At 42.4% G+C, this 21,085-nt stretch overlaps 1 protein-coding gene and 1 long non-coding RNA gene across 22 annotated transcripts in view; both read right to left on the bottom strand.

Annotated features, from left to right (window-relative positions):
- Positions 1 to 187: 187 nt before the first annotated feature.
- Positions 188 to 7,256, bottom strand: LOC135305887 (uncharacterized). The gene is made up of 3 exons (XR_010366876.1): positions 7,154 to 7,256; positions 3,278 to 3,572; positions 188 to 323 (listed from the first exon to the last, which is right to left on the bottom strand). It is a non-coding gene; the product is annotated as an uncharacterized LOC135305887 (long non-coding RNA).
- Positions 7,257 to 12,798: 5,542 nt separating this feature from the next.
- The window catches only part of TCF7L2 (transcription factor 7 like 2), a 172,346-nt gene continuing 164,059 nt past the window's right edge, over positions 12,799 to 21,085 (bottom strand). For 11 of the 21 annotated variants that reach the window (XM_064431326.1, XM_064431333.1, XM_064431334.1 and 8 more), the window contains 2 exons: positions 20,660 to 20,732; positions 12,799 to 15,067 (listed from right to left, as the gene is read on the bottom strand). In XM_064431326.1, the coding sequence (XP_064287396.1) occupies positions 14,638 to 15,067; positions 20,660 to 20,732 (503 nt within the window). In that variant the 3' untranslated portion in view covers positions 12,799 to 14,637. Of the gene's footprint in view, positions 15,068 to 19,109; positions 19,135 to 19,994; positions 20,068 to 20,659; positions 20,733 to 21,085 lie in introns of all 21 variants that reach the window. The other 10 variants (XM_064431345.1, XM_064431344.1, XM_064431343.1 and 7 more) reach the window with 5 other exon arrangements.

Raw genomic sequence — 21,085 nt, 5'->3', positions numbered from 1 at the left:
TTCATCTCATTATCTTCTGGTCCCACAATGGCAGCATGATGAGTGCAGAGAAATGAGTGAGAAGCCTTCTATGTCTTTGTGTGGTGGGCATAAAATGGTTGCAAACTAGATGAATGCTTAAATACATTATCTCTTTGACATTTCACACTACCCTTCTGGAAAGACCCCATATATTTAATATCAAAAGGGCAGAGACCACTTACCATGGGAGAAAAAGAGAATGACTGCTTTGTCCTGCTATCTGTATCCCAGGGAGCAGATCACAGAGGGCCGAGATGGTTTCCCTCACGCCTTGAAAGGGGCTGATGAGAACCCAGGAGCACCTAGATAGAAGTCAGATCCGTTCACTCATATCAGTCCCACAGATCTGCTCTAAATCTCTCTTCCCAGTCACCTCCTCCAGGGTTAAAAAGATGGCACAGCAGAGTGTGCCAGAGAGGTTGTTCTGAGTTATTGTTGTGTATGTTTCAGTGGTCATTGCTGTCTTCATAACCCTCATTTCAATATAAATCACTTCTGTTTTCACATTTTCTCCCAGACTAGTTCCACATCCCAAGGACCATTCCCCTGAGTACCAGTTGAATCTGTCCCCCCCAGCTCTTCTCCAACGACCTTTCACAACATTGCTAAAGGCTTCAGCACTCACTGAAAGCATCAAAGGGCCTATTCTCATCTTTCATGGAATCTAATAAGAATGGTGGGGCTATATATTCACAAAGCTGGCACTGCTTCTCTGCATGTCCTTTAAAAGCCGCAGGAGTCTCCATGTGGGAGAATGGGAATAACAGCACTGGCCTGCCAGCCATGCAGGCTAAAACACAGATCCCTTAAGAGAATTGTTGTAGTCCAAGACAGTTGATGCAGGAAGGAAAACACTTTGCAGGAAAGTAAGAGGTGCACACATCCATGGGGAGGAGAGCAACGTGCCTACAGATAGTGCAGCTGCCAACCCAGCCTGCAGCCCTGAAATAAAAATGATGACGGGACTGCAAACACAAATATCCCAAGCTTCACGGATCTAATTTACGTCAGTGGACAACTCCTTGTACAGATGAATCTCTGGAACAGGCCTCCTTTCTGCATTCTATTAACAGAACTATAAATATTTGATATGAAATATAAGATACTAATAAGCAGCTTTAATAAAAGAAGATTGTGAAAGATTGGCAGACTGCCACATTCGTCTCCACTTCATACAGTGTGTCCTTCTTGTCTTGAACTACTAGATGACACCCTTCTGATGGAATTAATTGGCCTCTTTCTTGCTCCATGCTATTTCTGGTTTAATTATCTTGCAGTTTGGCCCATGGATAATGTTGTTCCTGCTGCTACTCTTTAGCTCTCAGTGCTCTCAGTTGGTGTAGGGTGTCGCCTGAATTCAGGTCCATTTTCCTCTTACCAATATTTTGCGACATTTTCTGCAGAAAGAGCAATTTAGATTCCAATGTAAAGCAAGCTGTGGTCAAAATCCATTGGCTTCAACAGCTGATAGATCAGCTTTTCACACCTGCCATGTGCCTCAAGCGGTCATAAGACAGAAATGTGCATTGGAAAATGAAGTTGCACATGTGAGGAAGAAGAGATGACAAGACAGATTGGAAGAAAAGAAACCGAGTTTCTGTTTTCTCAGGAAATTACAGCTTGACCTCAGGTTACTGAGATATTTCCATTGACTTCATGGCTTTTCCTCTGCAGATATATCAGATATGAGATCTATCCAACAAAGTACATTCCCTTGTAATTACTGAACTACCAAAGTGCAAAAAGTTACAAAGGAGTTGAAATGTATTTTAGAATTAGACAATGGGGTTCAGTTAATTTTTGCATTTCTTCATATACTGATTGACTTTTTGAGTATTTTAAATTATTAAGAATAAAATTAAAAGTCAAGGAGGAGGAACATTTCTGGATAGAAATAGTGAAAAAAGAAAATTTCAGCTTACAAGCAAGCTCTCTTTACTGGTAAACAGAATAGGTAAAAGGGTGATGCCTTGAAAAAATATGGAAGCCATTCCTGAGAAATTTCTTAGGAATGGAAGAGCACAATGTCAGGTTAGAGCAAATCCAAACCTATTGCAAAACCTTAATTTCCATATTTTTCTGTTTCTGGGAAGCTTTCATATTCACTCTTTGTCACAGCTGATAACAAATTTTACCCATGCTGTGACTTATTACCTGGTTTATGTGCCCAGTCAGTGCTACATGGCCTGTCTGAGCTGGTTTAGTCTGTTTCTGGGAGCCAAGTATTAGCAAGGCTAGGGAGCATGCTCCTGGAGGAAGAGAGATTCCTGTGCCACAAGCCAGGCACTGCAGCTACACTTGAGACCAGCCGTGGACACACACTGCACTCAGCAGTGGCATTTATAGGATTGTTAACTGCCACAGAGATGTGAGGCTCACCCCTCTAACAGTATTTCCTTTGCCTTCAAAAAGCACTTCTCTGAAGTGCCCAGAGATATCCTGTCTTAGGGGTTATTCCCAGTTAAGATAAACCAAGGGAAAATGTGAGGCTGCTGTCAAAAGAAGAATAATGTTAGTGCTTACAAAAGCTCCCCTTCACATAGGAACACCACACTGCTATGCACAACCTCTGTGTTTGATTTCTCTGTCATATTTTCTCACACTGGAGATGGTCCCAAAGCAGACCTCTGAATGCAAGCACAGAACATGATTAAGAATCAAAGCCTAGAATGCCAGAACATATGTTTGGCTTCTTGCTTGTATCTTTATAGAGGTCCAGCCAAAAGCCTCAGTACAAACACCCTTGAATATTTGTATGTTCTGCACAATAGGCCAAAATATTCATGCTTACTACTATTAACCTTTTGCTGACTAAAACTGATGCAAATCTACTAATTGTCATGGATTCTGCAGGGGAGAGAAGCCCTGTTTGACCTAAAATAAGTCTAGCTCAGCCTTGTTTTACTCAGCAGTCAGAAATTCTGACTGCTCCTTCAAATCAAAAGAATGTTACTTCACAATAGTGAATCCTTGAGGTGGTTTCCCATAATGTTCAGGCTCCTAGACAAAACCCTGTGAAGTGCAGTGCTCATGGTAGGGACTCACCTTGCTTATTTCAAGAGGACCAGAATCTTTGGTTTCATTGGAAGTTCTTGGTCGCTGGTTAAGACAAAAGTAAATGAAAATTTCTCATCTTAAACTGGTTTATTCATAGGGTGTCATGTAAGGTAATCACCTTAGCAAAAAGGCCTTCAGTAGGACCAAAGACATATGCACGTATCTCTCAAACTTAGAATGAGAGAAAAGTCAAACTTACCTGCAAATTCCACAGCTGGAGGTGTGACATCATTGGGTACCTCAGACAACCTGGACTTTACCTCCATCTGTCTTACGTGTGCAACTCTTCAGATTCCACTGAAGGTTTCTGCTCTGCCAGTCCTGCAGCTTTCTAAGACACATCTCAGCAGCCTGTTGACCTCCCACACACGTCAGGATAAAGTGTCAAACAAATGCTTTTTGGCATAAATCAAGCTTATCATGCTCATGCTTCTCGTGAATTAATGAATATCACACTTCTGGAGCTATTTTCCCATCACTATTTTGCCATGGCACTGCAATATAAGAAAGATATAAATCTATTAGAAAGCACCCAAAGAAGGGCTATGAGGATGTTGAAGGGTCTGGAGGGAAAGATGTAGGAGGTGTGGCTGAGGGCACTTGGTCACTTCAGCTGGAGAAGACTGAGGGAGGACCTCATAGGATTCTATAACTTCATGAGGAGGAGAGGAGGGGCAGGCACTGATCTGTTCTCTGTGGTGACCAGTGACAGGACCCAAGGGAATGGCCTGAAGCAGTGCCAGGGGAGGCTTAGGTTGGATATTGGCAAAAGGTTCTTCACCCAGAGAGTGTTTGGGCACTGGAACAGGCCCCCCAGGGCAGTGGTCACAGCTACAGTCCTTGCAGAGTTCAAGCAGTACTAGGACAATACTCTCAGGCACATGGGGTGGTCCTGGGAGCTGGACTTTGATAATCCTTGTGGGTCCCTTCCAACTCAGCACATTGTATGATACCATGTAAGACTAGAAACTACCCAAACTACTGCAAATTATCTGAAATACACCCTGGATACCGTGTATATATGATAAAGGGCATAATTTAGCATATTTTCCTCAATCCCAATGAAAATAAATTATTTAAGACAGAAAAGATGAAACAAAAAATTCATGTAAAGGTTACTCAGGAAATTTCAGCATGGAACATCTCATTAATCAAACCCCAAATAAAATCAGCTGTCTTCTAAAGTGAGAACAGAAAAATTTAGGACAACATATGTCTGAAAAAAAAAGTTAGACTTTTTTATTCCAGGAGAACTCAACTAAAAGCTCCCTCCATTCTGGCACCTGGGTTTCGTTTCATAATAGCTTCGGTCCATTGTTCCTTATTATCAGAGCTGACTATGTTCAAGCTAAGGCAGATCTTGTTCCTAAATTTATGTCTCTGTGTGTGACCACTACAATATGTGTTTTGTATGCTTTTTCCTGAAAGCCTAATATAGTGATACCTGTGACACGGCTTGGACTCCCCCTTTCATGTATATTACCAACTCGAACTGCAACCTGCTGGTAGATTTTTCTTAAACTCTAAAATGAGGGTCTAACCTTCTCTTCTTTTTCTTTTTCTTCTCTGTTACCTATAATCTTGATTTGACTCACACAAAAGTGACACAGTGGGAAATCCACTCAAGAAGACTTTGACAACTAACAATGGAAACCTACCTACACGAAAGTTGACTGGTGGCGTTTATAGTGAAAAAATGTATTCAGGTTTAAAGATGTCATCTGTGTTAACTGATCCGTGTTGGTTTTGTGTGTTTTTGTCAAAAGAAATGTGCCGTGGAGTCACCTCTGTTAGGGTAAAGAAAACTAGCCAGAACAACATCACTGCTAAAAATAGACAGCTATAGTCAGGAGAAAAAAAAATCCCCCCAAAATATTTAAGGTTGGGTAAATATGAGGTTGAGGTTGGACCAAATCCAAAGGACTTATATAAAATAGTGAAACTTTCAATATTTAAATACAACTAACATATAGAATAATTTATACTCCTCTTCCTTTTGTCTTCTCTAACACACACGAAAAATTGTTATTTTATGCAGTACCAACATTGTTTTAAATGTGCCTCATGGATTAAATTAAAACAAGATCACTGTATATTTTTCAGCAGCAGCTATCAATTGTTTTGGCTTTGGTTTTAGCATTGAAGTTGAGACATTTTACATAGATTCCTGTCCACCTGGAATGAATTCTTGCTGTGAAACAGTTTCCCTGATCAAATGGGATACCTGAGGCCATAAGGTGGCATTGGAAATCTTGGACATCTAATCCCAGAAAAAAGAGGTTAGTTAGTACAAAGTTTAAAAATGCCACAAGCCAAGTGAAAGGGACTGAATCCATGAGGGTATTAAAGTAATTGATGTTGTACCAACCAGGCCTTGTGTCTTCCACACGCTGGGTCTGCTCTACTAAGCCAGACCTTATTGCTGGACACAGCTGCCTTGAAGCAGTTGATCTCAGTAATATATTCACTGTTAACAGACCCTTTTGATGAAACCATCAAATATTCCACATTGTGAAACTCAACCTGAAAATGGTCTTTGGAATCAGGTTACAAACATGTGAAGTGGAGATGATGCTACTACTCCACCCTCATGAAATGCAGGACAATGGAAAAACTTGGAAGAGGTTCTTGGAAAAAAACTGAGGTGACAAACCCTGCACAAAAAGTGAATGAAACAGAAAGGATCTGAAGAGAGAAGGAGGCAGAGAGTCAGCTGCATCACTCAGTTCATTTACCCAGGTCAGAGTAGCTTGAAGAAAGGACAAAGTTCAGAGGGGTCTGCACTGTTGTTGTCTATGCTGCAGGTGTTCTGTAGCTAAACTGAATGCTTTAAAAAGTGACCAGATTTGTGGATGACAAATCTTTCCAACCCGTGTATTGCCTATACCTGAAAGATGCCTATTCATTTAAATTCATGTAAAAATTTACGAGGGTGGGGCAAAGAAAAAGATCATTTCTTGAAATTAAATCACTTGAGGTGAAGCCACTTTGTTTAGTGTTTTTTCACCAGTACAAGTTCTTCTCATCCTTCATGATGTAGAGGAAAAAAAGTTCATAAAAGCAAGACACAAACTGCTTAAGCAAAATTCATGCATTAAACGGGGAACTAAACTACATTGTTGGCTCAACGAGAAATATCCCAGAAAATCCAGTGAGAAACATATATTTTGGGATGACTGACTGGAGAAGAAATTTCATCTTCTGCCATTGTGGCAACATGGATTCTGCTGTGGAGGTTCTGATCATGCTTTTTGCAGATAATATGAGCTGTGCCACTCTATCTCATGACTGCATGTTTTTTACCATTTTAGACCCAAGGGAGGACTTGGTTAATATATATGCCAGACTGCAATAGGTATGCAGTTTGTGAATCTTGTTTCACTTCAGACATTAACAGGCATTTTCTGGTTTGCTCCCTCTTACACCACACAGACCCTTTACCTCAGCCAGCAAAGGGCTACTGCAGGACCTCACCTCTCTTGTCACCCACCTGATTTCTCCTACAGCTTCACTGCCAGGCAAGTCTCAGCACCAAAGATGAAACCTGGCTAAAGCCTCCAGCAAGAACACTGCCAAAAGCTGTGTGATTAAACAGAACAAACCAAACCCCCTTTAAATGTTATTTTAGAGAAGAGATGCTCAAGTTCAAGTTGGGGTTATTGAGTCTCAGTTTGTCATCGGGCAGCCAGGGTAACTGACCCAGCAATACCTGGCAGAGGAAGATCCAATGTTTGAAATTTGTGTTAGAAACAATTATCTACTTGACTTTTAAGTATGGGTCTTTCTGCTTTCATTATTTATAGGAGGGCGTAAAAAAAAAAAGCCAGAAAGGCTCCCAACTCTTTGAAGGTCCTGTTTGTGCTGAAGACATATTCTGTGAATTGGTAATTGGCCTCACAGAGCCCAGGGGAAGTGAGGCTGAGGGAGCTTGGCAGGCGACACTGCTGCCATGCTCAGCACCTCTGCAGCCATCCACTGGCCCGTCCTGGCCGCGGGGTCTTTGCTGCAGCAGGACATGCCACTGTCCCCATCCCACAGCCTGAGCTCAGCACCCTCCTTGCTCAATCTCACCCACCTCACCACCCCTTTTCACCTCTGCACAAGGCTGGAGAAGGGTTCACAGGGAGATGTGGCTGCCACAGGGCTGAGGTGTGCCAACGCCCAGGCCCCCGTGGTGCTGGAGGGCACGGCCTCCCTCATAAGGGCAAAGCAGGCACGAGCCTAACTCTGGGCAGCTGGAAACAGAAGCAAAACAGCAAAGCCACAAATATGTAACTTCTCTGTTCTTCAGCATTGCTTGCTCTTTCCTCTTAAACTGCTGCCTTTCACCCAGGGCAGGGCTGGCTCTCCTGCAGGTGAGGAGTGGGAGAGGTGGCCTGCTGGAAACAGGGGATGCCTGAAGCTGCTGGCTGGGGAATTACAGAATCACAGAAAATGCTGAGTTGGAAGGGACCCACAAGGATCATCAAATCCAACTCCTGGCCCTCATAAACACATGGGTGAGAAACAAAGAATGATCTTCAGCAAGACCATGAGCAATTTGTGGGCAGCCATGCCATGTCCCTGCTCAGTCAGGAGAGAAGACACTGGCTGGTCCCATCAGTGTCCCTGTGGCCTCTCTGGAAGGAAAGGCTCGTTGTGAGCCTGGAAATGCTGCACAGAATCATCCTGTTGGAATCCTGCTCCTGCTTCCCCTCTGGGGCCATGGGTGAAGCCAAGCCCACAGTGTGAATGCACAGTCAGGAGCTGGATAGCACTTGTGGCTGTGCACAGAATGAGCAGCTTCAACCCTGCTGCTCCCAGGGAATCAAAACCGTTAGAAAAATGAATTAAGCCTCGCCAATATCTTTGCTCTAAAAATCAAAACAACAATAACAAAAAGACCAGTCAGGTTAATTACACTAGAGCAGGGAGAAATCTGTGAGATGTAAATACATTTCCACGAACATTAAAAGCAAACCCCTCTCTAAAGTGTTTTTCTTTCACAAGCAAGCAAGAAAACGCATTGGATAAAACAAACTTTGCTTATTTTAGTTTCGACTCAATTACCTGTTAATGGAAAAAATCTGGCACCACCAATAATAAGGCAGGAATGAGATCACTGCTCTGGAGGCCTGGCTTGTCAGGGAAGCTTGCAACAAGAAGTGCATTTATCTGCCTTTCTATAACCCTTTTCAAGCACTCTGTCAGGGAGCCCAAACTGAACAGCCAGTTTAGGAGGAACTTGGAACCCAGTCCAGGCCCCCTCAGCCCTCTGGGAAAAGGAAAATTATTGTTGGCAAGTCTGCCTGGCTCCAGAAGTTGATCCAGTGCCCCCCACTTGCCCATGCAGCAGCAGACAGAGCTAAGAATTTTGTTATAATTAAATAACAGTGTGCTGATTGGTTGCTGGAGGTGGTCTTGAAACTGGTGTTTAAGGCAGTAGAGAACAACGGTTACTATTCATAGAAAAAGCAGAGTCTTAAAATCCATCTGTTTCGTTCCAAATTTAGGCCAAAAAAATGCTCACTCACTGTCTTTAAAAATACCACCTGCTTAGCTATTTTGTATAATGTGCCATTATATAAGTTTGAAGAAGGAGCAGGCAGGGAAGCAGCGGGGGCTGAGGAAGGGTGGGTGGAACAGATTAAAAAGATATAGTTAGATCCAAAAATACCCCAGCAGCATATTTAAAAGGGAACGCAAAATAAGGGAGCAAAGGAGACAATTTCTGATGGAGATTAAAACCAGGGTGTTTGCTAATGCCTGGCAACCAGCTACTACAAATGGGCTTGTTTGCAAATAAGTTAATAATCCTTTTTCTCTCTTTCTTGAAAAAAAACCCCACCCTTCTTGCTTTGCATACCCAGCTTCAGTCATCCCCATGCTACAGAGCTGTGGAAACACCTTGAGACTTCCCCACCCTGTAACTCTTCTGGTGGTGTCCAGGCCAGGTCATCACAAACCCCTGCCAGCAGGTACCTCCTAAATGGGGCTGTGCTTCCCATTGGTGAGCTGGTGCCAGCTGCTAACTCAAAGGAATGAGACAAGGATCTGCTAACCCCAGCACTGACTTTTCCAGAGCAGCTCTGCTCTGAGATCAGGAGCATTAGCAGGGCCTGGTGTCCTGCAGATGTGTCTCCTATCTCCCCATCGTCCTTTCCCTCCCCTTGCTTCCCCACTGCAGTCTTACATAACATTACATATTGCAGTTGCAGTATTTCCACTTTTCCCTATACCCTTCACTTGTTCCCTTGTTCTCTCCAACATCCCAATGTTGTCCATGTCTCCTACCTAATCTTCTCAGCCTGCCAGCTGGGCAGGGGAGAGCAGATGCTGGTCCAGAAGTAGACGTGTGATAATTGGCCATCTGGATGCTGCCAGAGAGAATGGATAACAGCTGAGCTCTCCCTGCCTTCTCTTCAGCAGTGGATCTGGAAAGCCTCTCTTCTCAGTGCCGGCAGAAATTTCCCTGGAACTCAGAGGGACTTTATCATCTCTGAGAGCTTGACTGCCGCTGTCAAATCTGGTTCAAAATGCCAGAGCATTCAAGAATTATCAGGAGAGGGTCAAGCAGATGGACAGAGAGCATGACTTCATGTTCTCCACTGCCTTAGAGGTCCAGATTAATATACCCTCACCCCAAATTTAAAAGCATTTGCAACCTCAGAAAAAGAGAAGCTCTTAGTACATGGATGAAAGTCATGAGTTAATATTTTTGATTGATCCCAGAAGAAAATCAGTCCAGGGGTTGGAAGACTACAGTCAACAAAGGGTCCTTAAATGGGTTGGTGACATTATTGACAGTGATGGGTGCTTGGAATGAAATAACTTGTAGCTGATCTGTCTCAAAAATCTCAAGATGTTTTCCAGGGACTTCTTAAAATGAATGCCAAAGTAAGTGTCTATCCTTTTTTTTTATAACATAGCAATTGCTACCACCTCTGAGCAAATTTGAATATTCATAAAGGCTCCAAAAACTTTAGACGTCCTGTCCAGCAAAGATCACTTGAGATCAGTCTCAGTCCTGTACTGAATTTAGTTTTCAGCTGGAGCACCTCTCCCAAAAAAGCATCCAAAACTGTCATCCAGCCTTTAGGTGGTGCTCCTACATTTATTCCAGACATACCTGGGCAGCAGTGTCACACACGTTGTTGTTGTTTGTTATTATTATTGGTTTTGTAAATAATAATAATAATAATAATAATAATAATAATAATAATAAACAACCCAATTTTAACTTTCATTATTTTTGCAATGACCTATGCAACCATTTTACTGTAAATTCTTTTTACATTTTTTTTATAGTCTAATGAAATGAACAGGACTCTAAAGATTACTTTTTTCCCTGCCTCTCCATTTTTTTCTTTTAAGCAAAGCATAAAACCATGTGGCACTGCTTTGAGTCAGCAATTGCTTAAACTTTTTAAAATTCCATACACTAAGTGAAAAATGAGATTTACAAAACTAATGGAAAATAAATGTCTCCCGAACATGCAATACATTGACTTGCTTCCTTGCCTCAGTCCATAAAAACAGATGGAAGCAATAGCTACAGTGAATTACCTACTGCATGTAGGGTCCTGTGCTGTCTCTAGGCAGCCCTGGATGAGAACAGACCATGCCACTTTGTCACCACCCCACTCTAGTGGCTGCCTTCACTGGTGTGGATCTAGGGGTCTGTCTTTCCACCATGTTCCCACTGTACCTGGACTCCTGGGCACAAAGGGAATACATACAAATAATGGCAATTTTCTCCCCGGAGCCTTGACCCAGCTCAATTCCTCTAAGCAAGGGAAACTTGGAGGCAAATCTGAAGGCACAATCCCTCAAATCTGAAGGCAAAATCCCTTGTGCAGCCAAGGCACAACCTGGTGGAAACACAAGCAGTTGCTTTCCCAGGGATATACAATTGTTTTCCACAGCAAATAAGTTCCCAGCATGAGTTATCCACCACTCACAAGCCCTGTTCAATGTATCCTTGGAACACATGCCTCTCACCACACACACAGAAGGAAAACTAATTTGCACAGGAATGGTGTTTCAGGACTCTGCTTTCCGAAGTTTGCCTAATAAAGCAGAGAGCAAAGAACACATTATTTTCCTGAATATATGAATCATACCTTGATGGTGTCTACTTTGAATCATGGCATTCAGAGATCTCCCTGGAGCACCATTCCTTACTTTAGAAGAGAGCAGCTATCCCCAGCAGAGATGCAGCACATGTGTCGAGCTGATGGATGGCCATGCTCTAGCAAGAGTCAAAACACTTAGGAAAAAGAAGTAAAAAATTCCCTAGAAACCTTAACTAGCTAGAGAGTAATTTGAGCATTGCATTCAATGTACTGGCTACCAACAACAGCAAAATTTGGCATCTTCCACAAAGGCTTTGCAGCAATGTCCTTTTCCCCACTGCAGAGCCCTCTCCCACCCACGCTGCCCACGTGCCTGTCGTGGTTGATGAGGGAACATGTTCCACTGAGGTCAAGGGCAGCATCATGTCAGACCACAACAAAAACACCATCAGGCCTTGGTTCAAGAGAGATAAAGGGAGTTTGGTAAAAAATTCACCATGACTTAATCCTTCTAATAGGACATAAGAAACAATACTCACATATATTGCCCTTTGCTAACATGTTTGAACAAAAAAAGGGGCTTGTTTTGTTAATTAATAATTAAATATTAGCAATTTAAAGTACTGTATATTGCTTACACATTATTTAGTACTCAGCACCTACCAGGCCTTCACAAAGGATATTCCTTCTGCAGCCAGTGAACACTTTTGCAGGTTATACTGGACACCAGAGGAAGGGACAGCACCATCCCAGAACAGAACAGCCTGTTCCCAGGTCTCTGCAGAACACTCACCCTTCCTGCAGAGCCTGCCAAGACCAACCAAACAGAAATGCAGTACCTGAGCAATGCACCTGCACAATGGCAGGGAACAAACCCACTTCAACACCTGTACACTCCATTCTCCTCAAGTACCACTGTAGGAATTACCATGGCTGACATTCTCCAAGATGGCCCTGTGGTGACATCCAGTTGAGATACAATCCTGGAAATTAGGAAGTTTAAATCTCCACTTATTAAAAAAACCCCAAACAAATCAACAACATAATAAGAATCCTTGCATATAAATTCACATCCATCCTGCAGCACCTGCAGGTATTGCTGCCAGGTGGATGCTGGATTCTCAGAACTAAGAGCGGGGTGTGCTGCAAGGGCTCATTGCATTAAAAAAACCCTCAAATATATGCAAAACTGGACTCAAATCTGTCCAGGAGATAAAGCCTAAGGCCAGAAGGACTTTACTAATTAGGGCTATGTGGGCTCTGCTGTGTGACCTTTATAGCGCACCAGCTCTGTGTTGTGAGATCAACAGGTTAAACAGAAATATATTAAAATTAAAGGTATCACCAACCCTGGTCTCCCATCCACCAGTCAGGCTCACTTCACATGGAACGACATTCCCTTAGCTCACATGCTGTCTTCTGCCAAATCATGTGCCATTTGCTTTAAATAAAAAGGCTCTTTAACCACTTCTACTCATGCAAAAGGGCACTGAGCAGGGAGAGGGCCACTGCAAATGCAAATCAGGATTTCTCACAACTAGAGCTGGCTGCAATTTGCCACCATTTTTAGACTTTTTTTCCCAAGGAATCTTTCCAGTCAGCCTGAAAATCTTTCCAGCCAGACAAAATGCAGTCAACGCATAAATGAGTTGACAAGTCATTCTCTGCACATACTAAGTTGCTTTTATTAATCCAGAACTGCATGCTACAGATACTGTACAGCATGAACATTTATTCATTACAAAAAATGGCTTCCAAACCATTAAAAATGAAAATCGGAATAAGAGCATAAAACGGAACAGTAACATCACAACTGTTAGGAAACATTCAAAGTATTCACAAAAAATGTTATAGTTAGCATCTTAATAAACCAGAGAAAAATCTGAGACAGTTTTACAATCGCTTCATGTCAACTACAATGGCACTGAATGAACAGATGAACAATTTTTCAGCTTTATACAGCGTTTTTTGCAACATCAACATGCCTAGGTTTTTTTTTTGTTTTAAGTTTGCTACCTACCTGTATGTAGTAAGTGTACATAAAAGTGGCAGTCTGATTTTCCTTTTATGAATAATCTAATATACAGAATTTGGCCCTTAAGGGTTTATACCTCTTCATTTTAAATGCTTTCCGGACAATCTGCTACCAAACACGTCTGTTATAGGTGACATTAAAACTACATACATATCTACCTATGTAACATCACAGCAAAACATGATGAACAAAAAAATTACAGCATTAAAAAAAAATAATAAAGTTGTCGGGAGAAAGTTAAAAGTCACTGAGAATTTTGGCACATAAAAATTTTGCACACAGCCTACAGTCCTAATGTCGCAGGGGATTCAGCTGCAGTTCTGAACGGGAGACACTTGGACCTTGCTATTTTTCAAACAGCATTGCTAAAAATTCCCTTGCTAAATTTTCAAGTCTTTTCGAGTGTAATGGCTTTTAAAGCAATTTTATTCTTTACACTATTGATCCTTGAAAAAATGCATCTGCGAATGTCCATTTGGTGGCAACCGTATTTCAAATAGCAAAAAAAAAAAAAAAAAAAAAAAAAAATCACGAAAACAAATCAAAAACAAAATCCCGGAAAAAATATATATATACACATTTATATATAAACTTAAAAACCTTGTACAAATGAGTTGTTATATATAAGATGCTTACACTAAAGAAAAAAAAACCTTTATACAATGTTTCAAGGAAAAATAAAGGAAGAAAAAAACATTTAAAAAGGGACAACATACAGATACAACAAGCAATTTCTAAAGCAATAAATACTACTGGTCCAATAGCGTTGTGATACTTTTAATTGTTGAGTAGCGTCCCCTCCCCCAAAAAGAACAACACCATGGAACAAGGTATATTAACACATTTTTTTAACCCTTTGTTTCTGTACATTTAAACAATAACAAGTAACATCACAATAAAGGTTGTTTCACACAAGGAAGAAAAAAAAAAGAAGTAGTAGCGGCACCGCATTCGTTGTGCCCTTAAAGGTTTAAAAACCAGATGTAAAATGATTGGTTCGCAAGCTCGTATTTAATACAAATAATAAAGAACCAATGCCTCTGGCAAGGGCTGCTTCAAAATTGCTTCTTTTTTTTTTTTAATTTTTAAAATCAGTCTTTAAAACTAAGCTATTGGAACTACATAACAATTATGTATATATATATATTTTTTAAACGCTACAAAGACTTTAAACAGCTGTTGATAAAAATTTTGGCAGAATCATGAGGCTTTTCTCATCTACATATTTAAAAAGGAGAAATTGAAATAAGAATGGGTCAAATATTGACCAATGAACTCGATAAAACATCAACTAATGTAGCCACATGGCACAAATTAAAAATGAAACCGAGAAACGACGACGAACAGCGGACGACAACAAGAAGAGAAAAAAAATAAAGAAAAGGAAAAAAAAAAACAAAACCAAAACCCCAAATACCAACAGAATTCAATCCCCCCGAAAGGAAACCGAAAGGGCTAACGAGGCTAAAGCTATTCTAAGGACTTCGTTACAAGGGAGAGCGGCTGGGGCTGTGTCCCTGCCAGCGAGCTGTGGGAATGCAAGGAGGACGTCGAGGGCTGTGCGAGGGATGCGGCGGCGGCCGGCGGGAGGGCGGCCGGCGGGTGGTCCAGGGCCCCGTTGGGGCAGCTGGCGGCGGGCAGGGCGCCGGGCTTGCTCGCGGCGCTCTCAGCGAGCACCAGCGAGGATGGCGGCGGCATCATCACCAGGTGCGCCAGCGGGTCGGGCTTCAATGAGAGCGAGAGGGGTTGCGTTTGTTCAGTCTGTGGTTTCGAGTCTCTGGAGGGGGAGGCGAGCATGGCGGGGGAGGACGGAGGAGAGTCTAGTAAGCTTCCATCTGAAGAGGGTGGGCTGACGCAGCTGCCTTCACCTTGTATGTAGCGAACGCACTTTTTTTTTCTCCTAGAAACAGGGAGAGAGTTATCCATGAATAAAGGGCAGAGACGCTGATGGAGACAGTCATCTACAGCAAGGAGCCATCAGTCAGCTACTCTGGGCTCTGCATGGGTGGCATCCTGGCCCCACGTGCCATCCTGGGGGTCTGGCAGCGTGTCCTCGGCACCAAACCCGCTCGGGAACCTCCCCTCAGCTAAGAGATTTGGAAAGGAGTCACCAATTAATTGTCTCTTCATCCCCCTCCTCTTCAGGCCGCCTCCTTTCCTTATTTTCATAATCAGAAAACCAGATAAATGGGTTTTGGAGCCCACTGTTCTAATCTACAAACTTTCCTACATGGGAAAAAAAATTAAAAAGTAATTTAATCTTCCTAAAATAAAAACCCTGGATAGCTGATGGTATCTCAAGATGTCCCATAACTGTCCAACTCAATGGGGCTATAGCTACACCTGTGTCACCTGTGGTCTCATACGATGTCTTGCCCTTGGGAGGCAAGAACGGCTGCAAACTACTGCTCATTGCTTTCTCCTCTGTTAAGAACCACACCAAATCCAGAAATGTCAGTCAGACAGAAGGGATATATAACAGAGAGAACAAGAGAGAGGGGAAATAAAAACAAAACGAACAAACAAAGCAAACAGAAGGAAAAAAACAGGAAAAGAACAGGAAAAACAGAGTATGATCCAAAATAACAAGAATAACTGGTTGTATGGCCTGCAGGTTGTGGCTTTAAATCGACTCAGTTTTACTTTTTGTTTTAGGGGAGAGTGGTAGATTTGGGAAGCTGCTTGTCTGTGTTTTGGGGATTTTCCTCTGAGGCCATCCATGTAACTCCAGAGTGGGATCCAATTTCAGTAGGTGAAGAGCACGACGACAGGCACAAAGGTGAGGAGCAACATGGATCTTAATTTCACACCAGGGCATATGAGAGTCTCGCAAGAGCCGCTCATCTTCAAATAAATAAGTGACCCGACAGAGATCTTTTCTCCTCCCTCTGTCCACTGGATAATGTAAAGGAGCAATGAAAACAGATGACAGTTTCACACCATCTCTCTTGCCAAGTATGCGCAAGACAATTCTAGCAGTAGGACAGAAATAATGAGGCAAACAACCACAGCATCTGGCAGAGTGATGTCCAGTGGCCACCTTGACCCTAAGCATGCTGGCTCTTCAGCCCTCCAATCCACAATCACACTTTCCAAGGGAAGTGCTGAAGTGCTCTCACACAGCCCAAGGCATAGGACAAAGCCTGTCTGGAGCAGCTCTGCCATGAGAACTTTGGATGCTCAGCTAAACTGCACAAAGCCACCAGTGTGAAGAAGGAGGTTGCTCTCCCTCTCCAGTGGATACATCACTCCAGCTCTGCAACTCCATCAGAGGGAGCGCCTGAGCGTGGCACAGCAGCTGAATGTCACATGGGATATTCCCCACTCCAGGAGGTGCCCCAGTTCCCCTGCTGGTCACCAGTGTTCTCCCCTAGGTATGGCATTTGACTAGGTTAAACCAAGCTCCACCCTCGAGGCAATGAGGACAGATGCTTCTCATTTGCAAAGGAGACCACACTACCTTGATCCTGGAGTTAAAACTATCATCTCCCATAGCCAGGAAGGGAACAACCACCCCAGTACCCCATCTTTCACCAGCTTCAGTGAGGGACCAGTGCTGTGACATCCCTTCCTCCAGAGACTCAGGTCTGCTCTCAGATTCTGCTCCATGTGCCACATGGCAAGGTAAGGGGTTAGGGCTATTAGAGTTTTAACCACGTTAGCCTGCAGATCAATACATGCTAAAAACTAAAGACAACCATGCAACTTAAATGTTAAAAAGAAAGAAAGAAAGATAGAAGACAGCAAGTGAAGGCTGTAAACCATGCTTTATTAGAGCAACGTTAAAAGACAGAAAAAAAAATTAATTTGGTGGGCTCAAAACAGACCTTGTTAATTCTTCTACCATCAACAAACAACACTGGAGATCTCTGGCTCTTGGCTAAGGACAGTTCTGCTGTTCTCTCCCTCCTCTCCTCTCTCACTACTTCCTATTTCAGCTGTGCAGCACTACCAGGTCATTTTGGACCTTCTGTACAGCTCCAGTGGCAAAGCAGGACAGTTAAGCTCCACAAAGCTCACCAATCCTATTTGTGTGGAAAGATGGGTTATTACAATCTGGAGACTGCAGGACTCCCTCTCCATCCCCAAATTAAAATTACTTGCAAGCAGAGACCCAAGCTCTGCCTACCTCATTGATGTGAGTTCTGAAAGTCCTTTAACTGGACTGCTCTGAGCCTACAAGGCAGTAAATTATTTAACTGGAGGCAGTTTGAATCTAGTATGCCAGCATTTCACATTTATTTTTTAATATTATGTATGTTCTGTGGCCTGAAAGAAAGAGCTCCCATGGCAAAGCAGCTTTAAACCAGGTTTACCTGATTTCTGACGCTGCAGTTAACCTTTTAAAAAACAAACCCATTGCTCTGCTACCTGAAGTAATTTTCCTTTGACTAGGATTAAGGGAGCATATTGCTTCCTTTGCTAAACTCTCTAATAGTGTGGCCACTCGTAGTCTGAAAATAATATTTACTTAAATCATGATGGCTCAAGCGGGGAGATATTTCTGCAATCTGTGCCAATCGCAGATTGGTTACCTGTGGTCATGTACCTGTCAGGGTTAAGTGGGACAAAAGGTCCAGAGGGCAATCCCCCAAAGCACACAAGCCTAATTTTAGCAGATGTGAAGACCACCAGGGAGCTCTGGTGAGGAGGAATAAGTAAAAATCTAAGGAACTACTTGAGCCTCAGTTTTGCTCTCCAAAAGGCTGGAAAAAAATACTACATATTGCCCCCTCAGAAGCACTAATGAGGATCATTCACATGGGCATTGCTTTGAAAGTGTTAACTTGCTACATCAGTAGAGCAAACACCAACAGACCTGAGCCCACTTTTGCTGCTCTTGAAACAAGCCCTGGAACAGCACCAGGAAACCTGTAATGCTGCAATTGCCATGAGTGAAAGCCACAGAAGAGTGCAAGGGTTTATTCAGTTGCTGTGGGCAAAGATGTCTCAGTTTTCACCACAGCAGCAAACTGCACATCTTTACCACCTACCTGAGTTGCGCTACAAAATGCTACCATGCTAGCAAATGCAATGTTATAAAGGTTAGGACCAGAACTAGGAGAGAAATGCTCTAATACCTAGTGGTAAAATGCCTCCATGCATTAAAAAAACAAAACAAAACAAGAAACCAAACCAAAACAAAAAGAAAAGCAGCTGACTCTAAATCGGAAAATCCAAAACTATCAGCTGTATCACTAAAGTTGTCCCTGATGCACTGAAAAGACTTCTGACCAAAATCTGGTACAAGTTAAGAGAGGGTTTGTGCTTCACATGTAACCTAAGCACTGTACAGACCAAATAAAAAGTTTCCTTGCTGATAAAATGTAGTTTTTAAAGTATGTTGCTTACTTAAGCAGCCAGGAAAAGATAAAGCAACACAAACATGATGTGCCCCCAGTTCTGGTACTTGGCATGCAGAGCCTGACATGCTTCACATACTCTATCTCTAGACTACACAAATATCTGCTGATAGTGTGCAGCAAAGTAACCACAGAACAGAGCCTAACTAAACACAGCACTGCAGTCCTTGGCTAGCATGAGACTCGAGCTACAGTGAAGTAGCTACTCAGCTCTTCTGGGCTGAACCCTTCTCCCTTTAAGCACTACAAAACTGCTGCTTTCCCAGCTTGTTTAACACATGTCCTGGTACTGACACCTAACCCCCAACACCCCATAATACCGTGCCTCAAATGGGACAACACACAACCTGCAGAAGGCATTTCTGGTGCCTCCTCTGGCACACTGACACACACCCCCACCCTCAATCCGAGTTTCCTGGACACTAAGCACAGACAAGACTGCGTGCATACACAAAATACGATGGACGTCTGAGCTACATTCTAAATGAGATGGAGCACATGGGACTGGCATGAGTAAGAGGGGAAAATGTGGGAGAGGAATCACTACACACAGAGTGTGGTTTGGGTTGAAATACCTACCATCATAATATTCCAAATTCAAAGACTGCTTGTATCAGAATAAAGAAACAACAAATTTAACCAAATGCGATCATATAAGGAAAAAGGAATGAGAAAAGAACTACTCGGTATCCCTCCACCAAGAAAGAAGTACGTACTGAGTTACACATGGAATTAAACTCCAGTAGAACATGGGCTGCCGGAATTTAGGCTCTCTGATGTCTTTCATCTCCTTTTAATGCTGCAAACTGTGCTACTAAAGTTGTAATTAGTTTTGTCTAGAGCTCAGACGTTTACAGCTCACTTGTTGGGGTAAAATTTAAGAAAAACTATATTTTTAGGATTAGGAAAAAAGATTTCACATAATTTTAAAAAATTTTATCTACATAAGCCTTACAGAGGCATAGTAGCCAAGAGGAAGCTGTTTTAATTTTTCAGATAATACCAAAAGAATGAATACAATATAAGCTGTAAACACTGGCTTTTACATCTCTAATAATGAGAAAAACACTAGTACTGCAGATCCCAGAACCTTTTTAAAAAGCCTCTGCAGGCAGGGGACATAGACCCAAATGAAAGACAAAATATAAATGTCCAGCTAAACATTAATTTTGCTGACAATATGGAAAAAATAACCAAAAAAAGCCAAAAATTTGCCAGCTTTAAGGACTTTGAGTTTTCTTGTTCCCAGTTCTACCACCAGGGAGAGGTTATTGGTAAAGAAAGAGAGAAAATGGCATTAAATTAGCAAGAAATTCCAAAGATCAAAGATTATTAGCAATTGATGCTGTGGGAGAGAGAAAGGTGGGGAGTGGGGAAAAAAGATTAAAAAAATAAAATCACACAAATGCACTAAGAGGACAGATTGCTTTTATTTCCCCAAAGGCCTAGTGGGTAGTTTTATACCTGCATGGTTTGCACCATAAACTCTGTCGGTCAAGCCCGAACAATGCCCGACACTTCTTTGGAGTATTTGCATCTGTTAGCATAAGGTAAACACAAAAAATACAACACAATGGTGGATAGAGCTCATTTGGTCTGCGTCATCTCAGCTACAGCTACGTTCAATCACCTTCGTTTTATTTGGTAATCTCCCCTCGTACCAAGGGCAGGAAGGAAAATAGGACTTTCACAATGAGCCAAAGGGAAAACCAAAAAAAAAATCTCCGACACAGCCAGGAGCCTGTGTGGTGTCGGAGCCGCACTCAGTGCCGCACTATCAAGGGCCTTGGGAGAGACTGTCCTTGGGTGGAGGCTTGGAAGGCAGGAGCGTGGTTGAGCCACGGATCAGATGGGCTTAAGGTTGATGCTGTTTTACAGTGGGTTTTTGGCTAGCAGCAGCAAAGAGGAAGGCAAAAAAAAAAACCAACAAACCAACCAACCAACAAAGGAAAAAAAAAAAAAGCAAAACCCTTTCGGAGAGATGATTACTGATGGCAGTGTCCCACTCCCTTGTGTCTTCTAGATCACAACACAGAGCTACAAAGCAACAAGGCAGGAAAAAAAAGGGGAAAGTACCAAATAAACCAGCTGCAAATCAGCCATAGCGAGTCTGGGAAAACTATACACACCTGCAGGGGCCGCACCAGTTATTCTGTTGATCAAGGCCAAAGCGCGCTCGGCATTTCTTAGGAGCGCTCAGGTCTGAATGAGTTCAAGAAAAGCGAGCAGAAAAGGAAGAGGAAAAAAAGAAAAGGGGAGAGGGGGGAGTGAGAGAGAGAGAGAGAGAGAGAGGAAAAGAGAAAAGGGGAGAAAAAAGAGAAAGGTAAAAATAAGGAAAAATAAAAATAAAAAAGGGAATAAAAATCAATGTCCTCGTTATTAATTGCAAATATTGACTTTTGATTTAAAAGTTTAAAAAAGTGAGAATCACATTTTTATTCAACTCTTGAGATTAGCTGTTGCAATTAAAGCTGCAGTATCCCTTTATAAAGGACTGTTTCTTTCCCTTTTAAGAGAGCAGGTAGAGGAAAGTCTTTGTGGTTTGTCTAGCAGGA

Source organism: Passer domesticus, chromosome 8 (genome assembly GCF_036417665.1).
Source record: "Passer domesticus isolate bPasDom1 chromosome 8, bPasDom1.hap1, whole genome shotgun sequence".
NCBI lineage: Eukaryota > Metazoa > Chordata > Aves > Passeriformes > Passeridae > Passer > Passer domesticus.
Note: the sequence above shows the minus strand (reverse complement) of the source record. Positions and strands in the feature narration are given on the sequence as shown.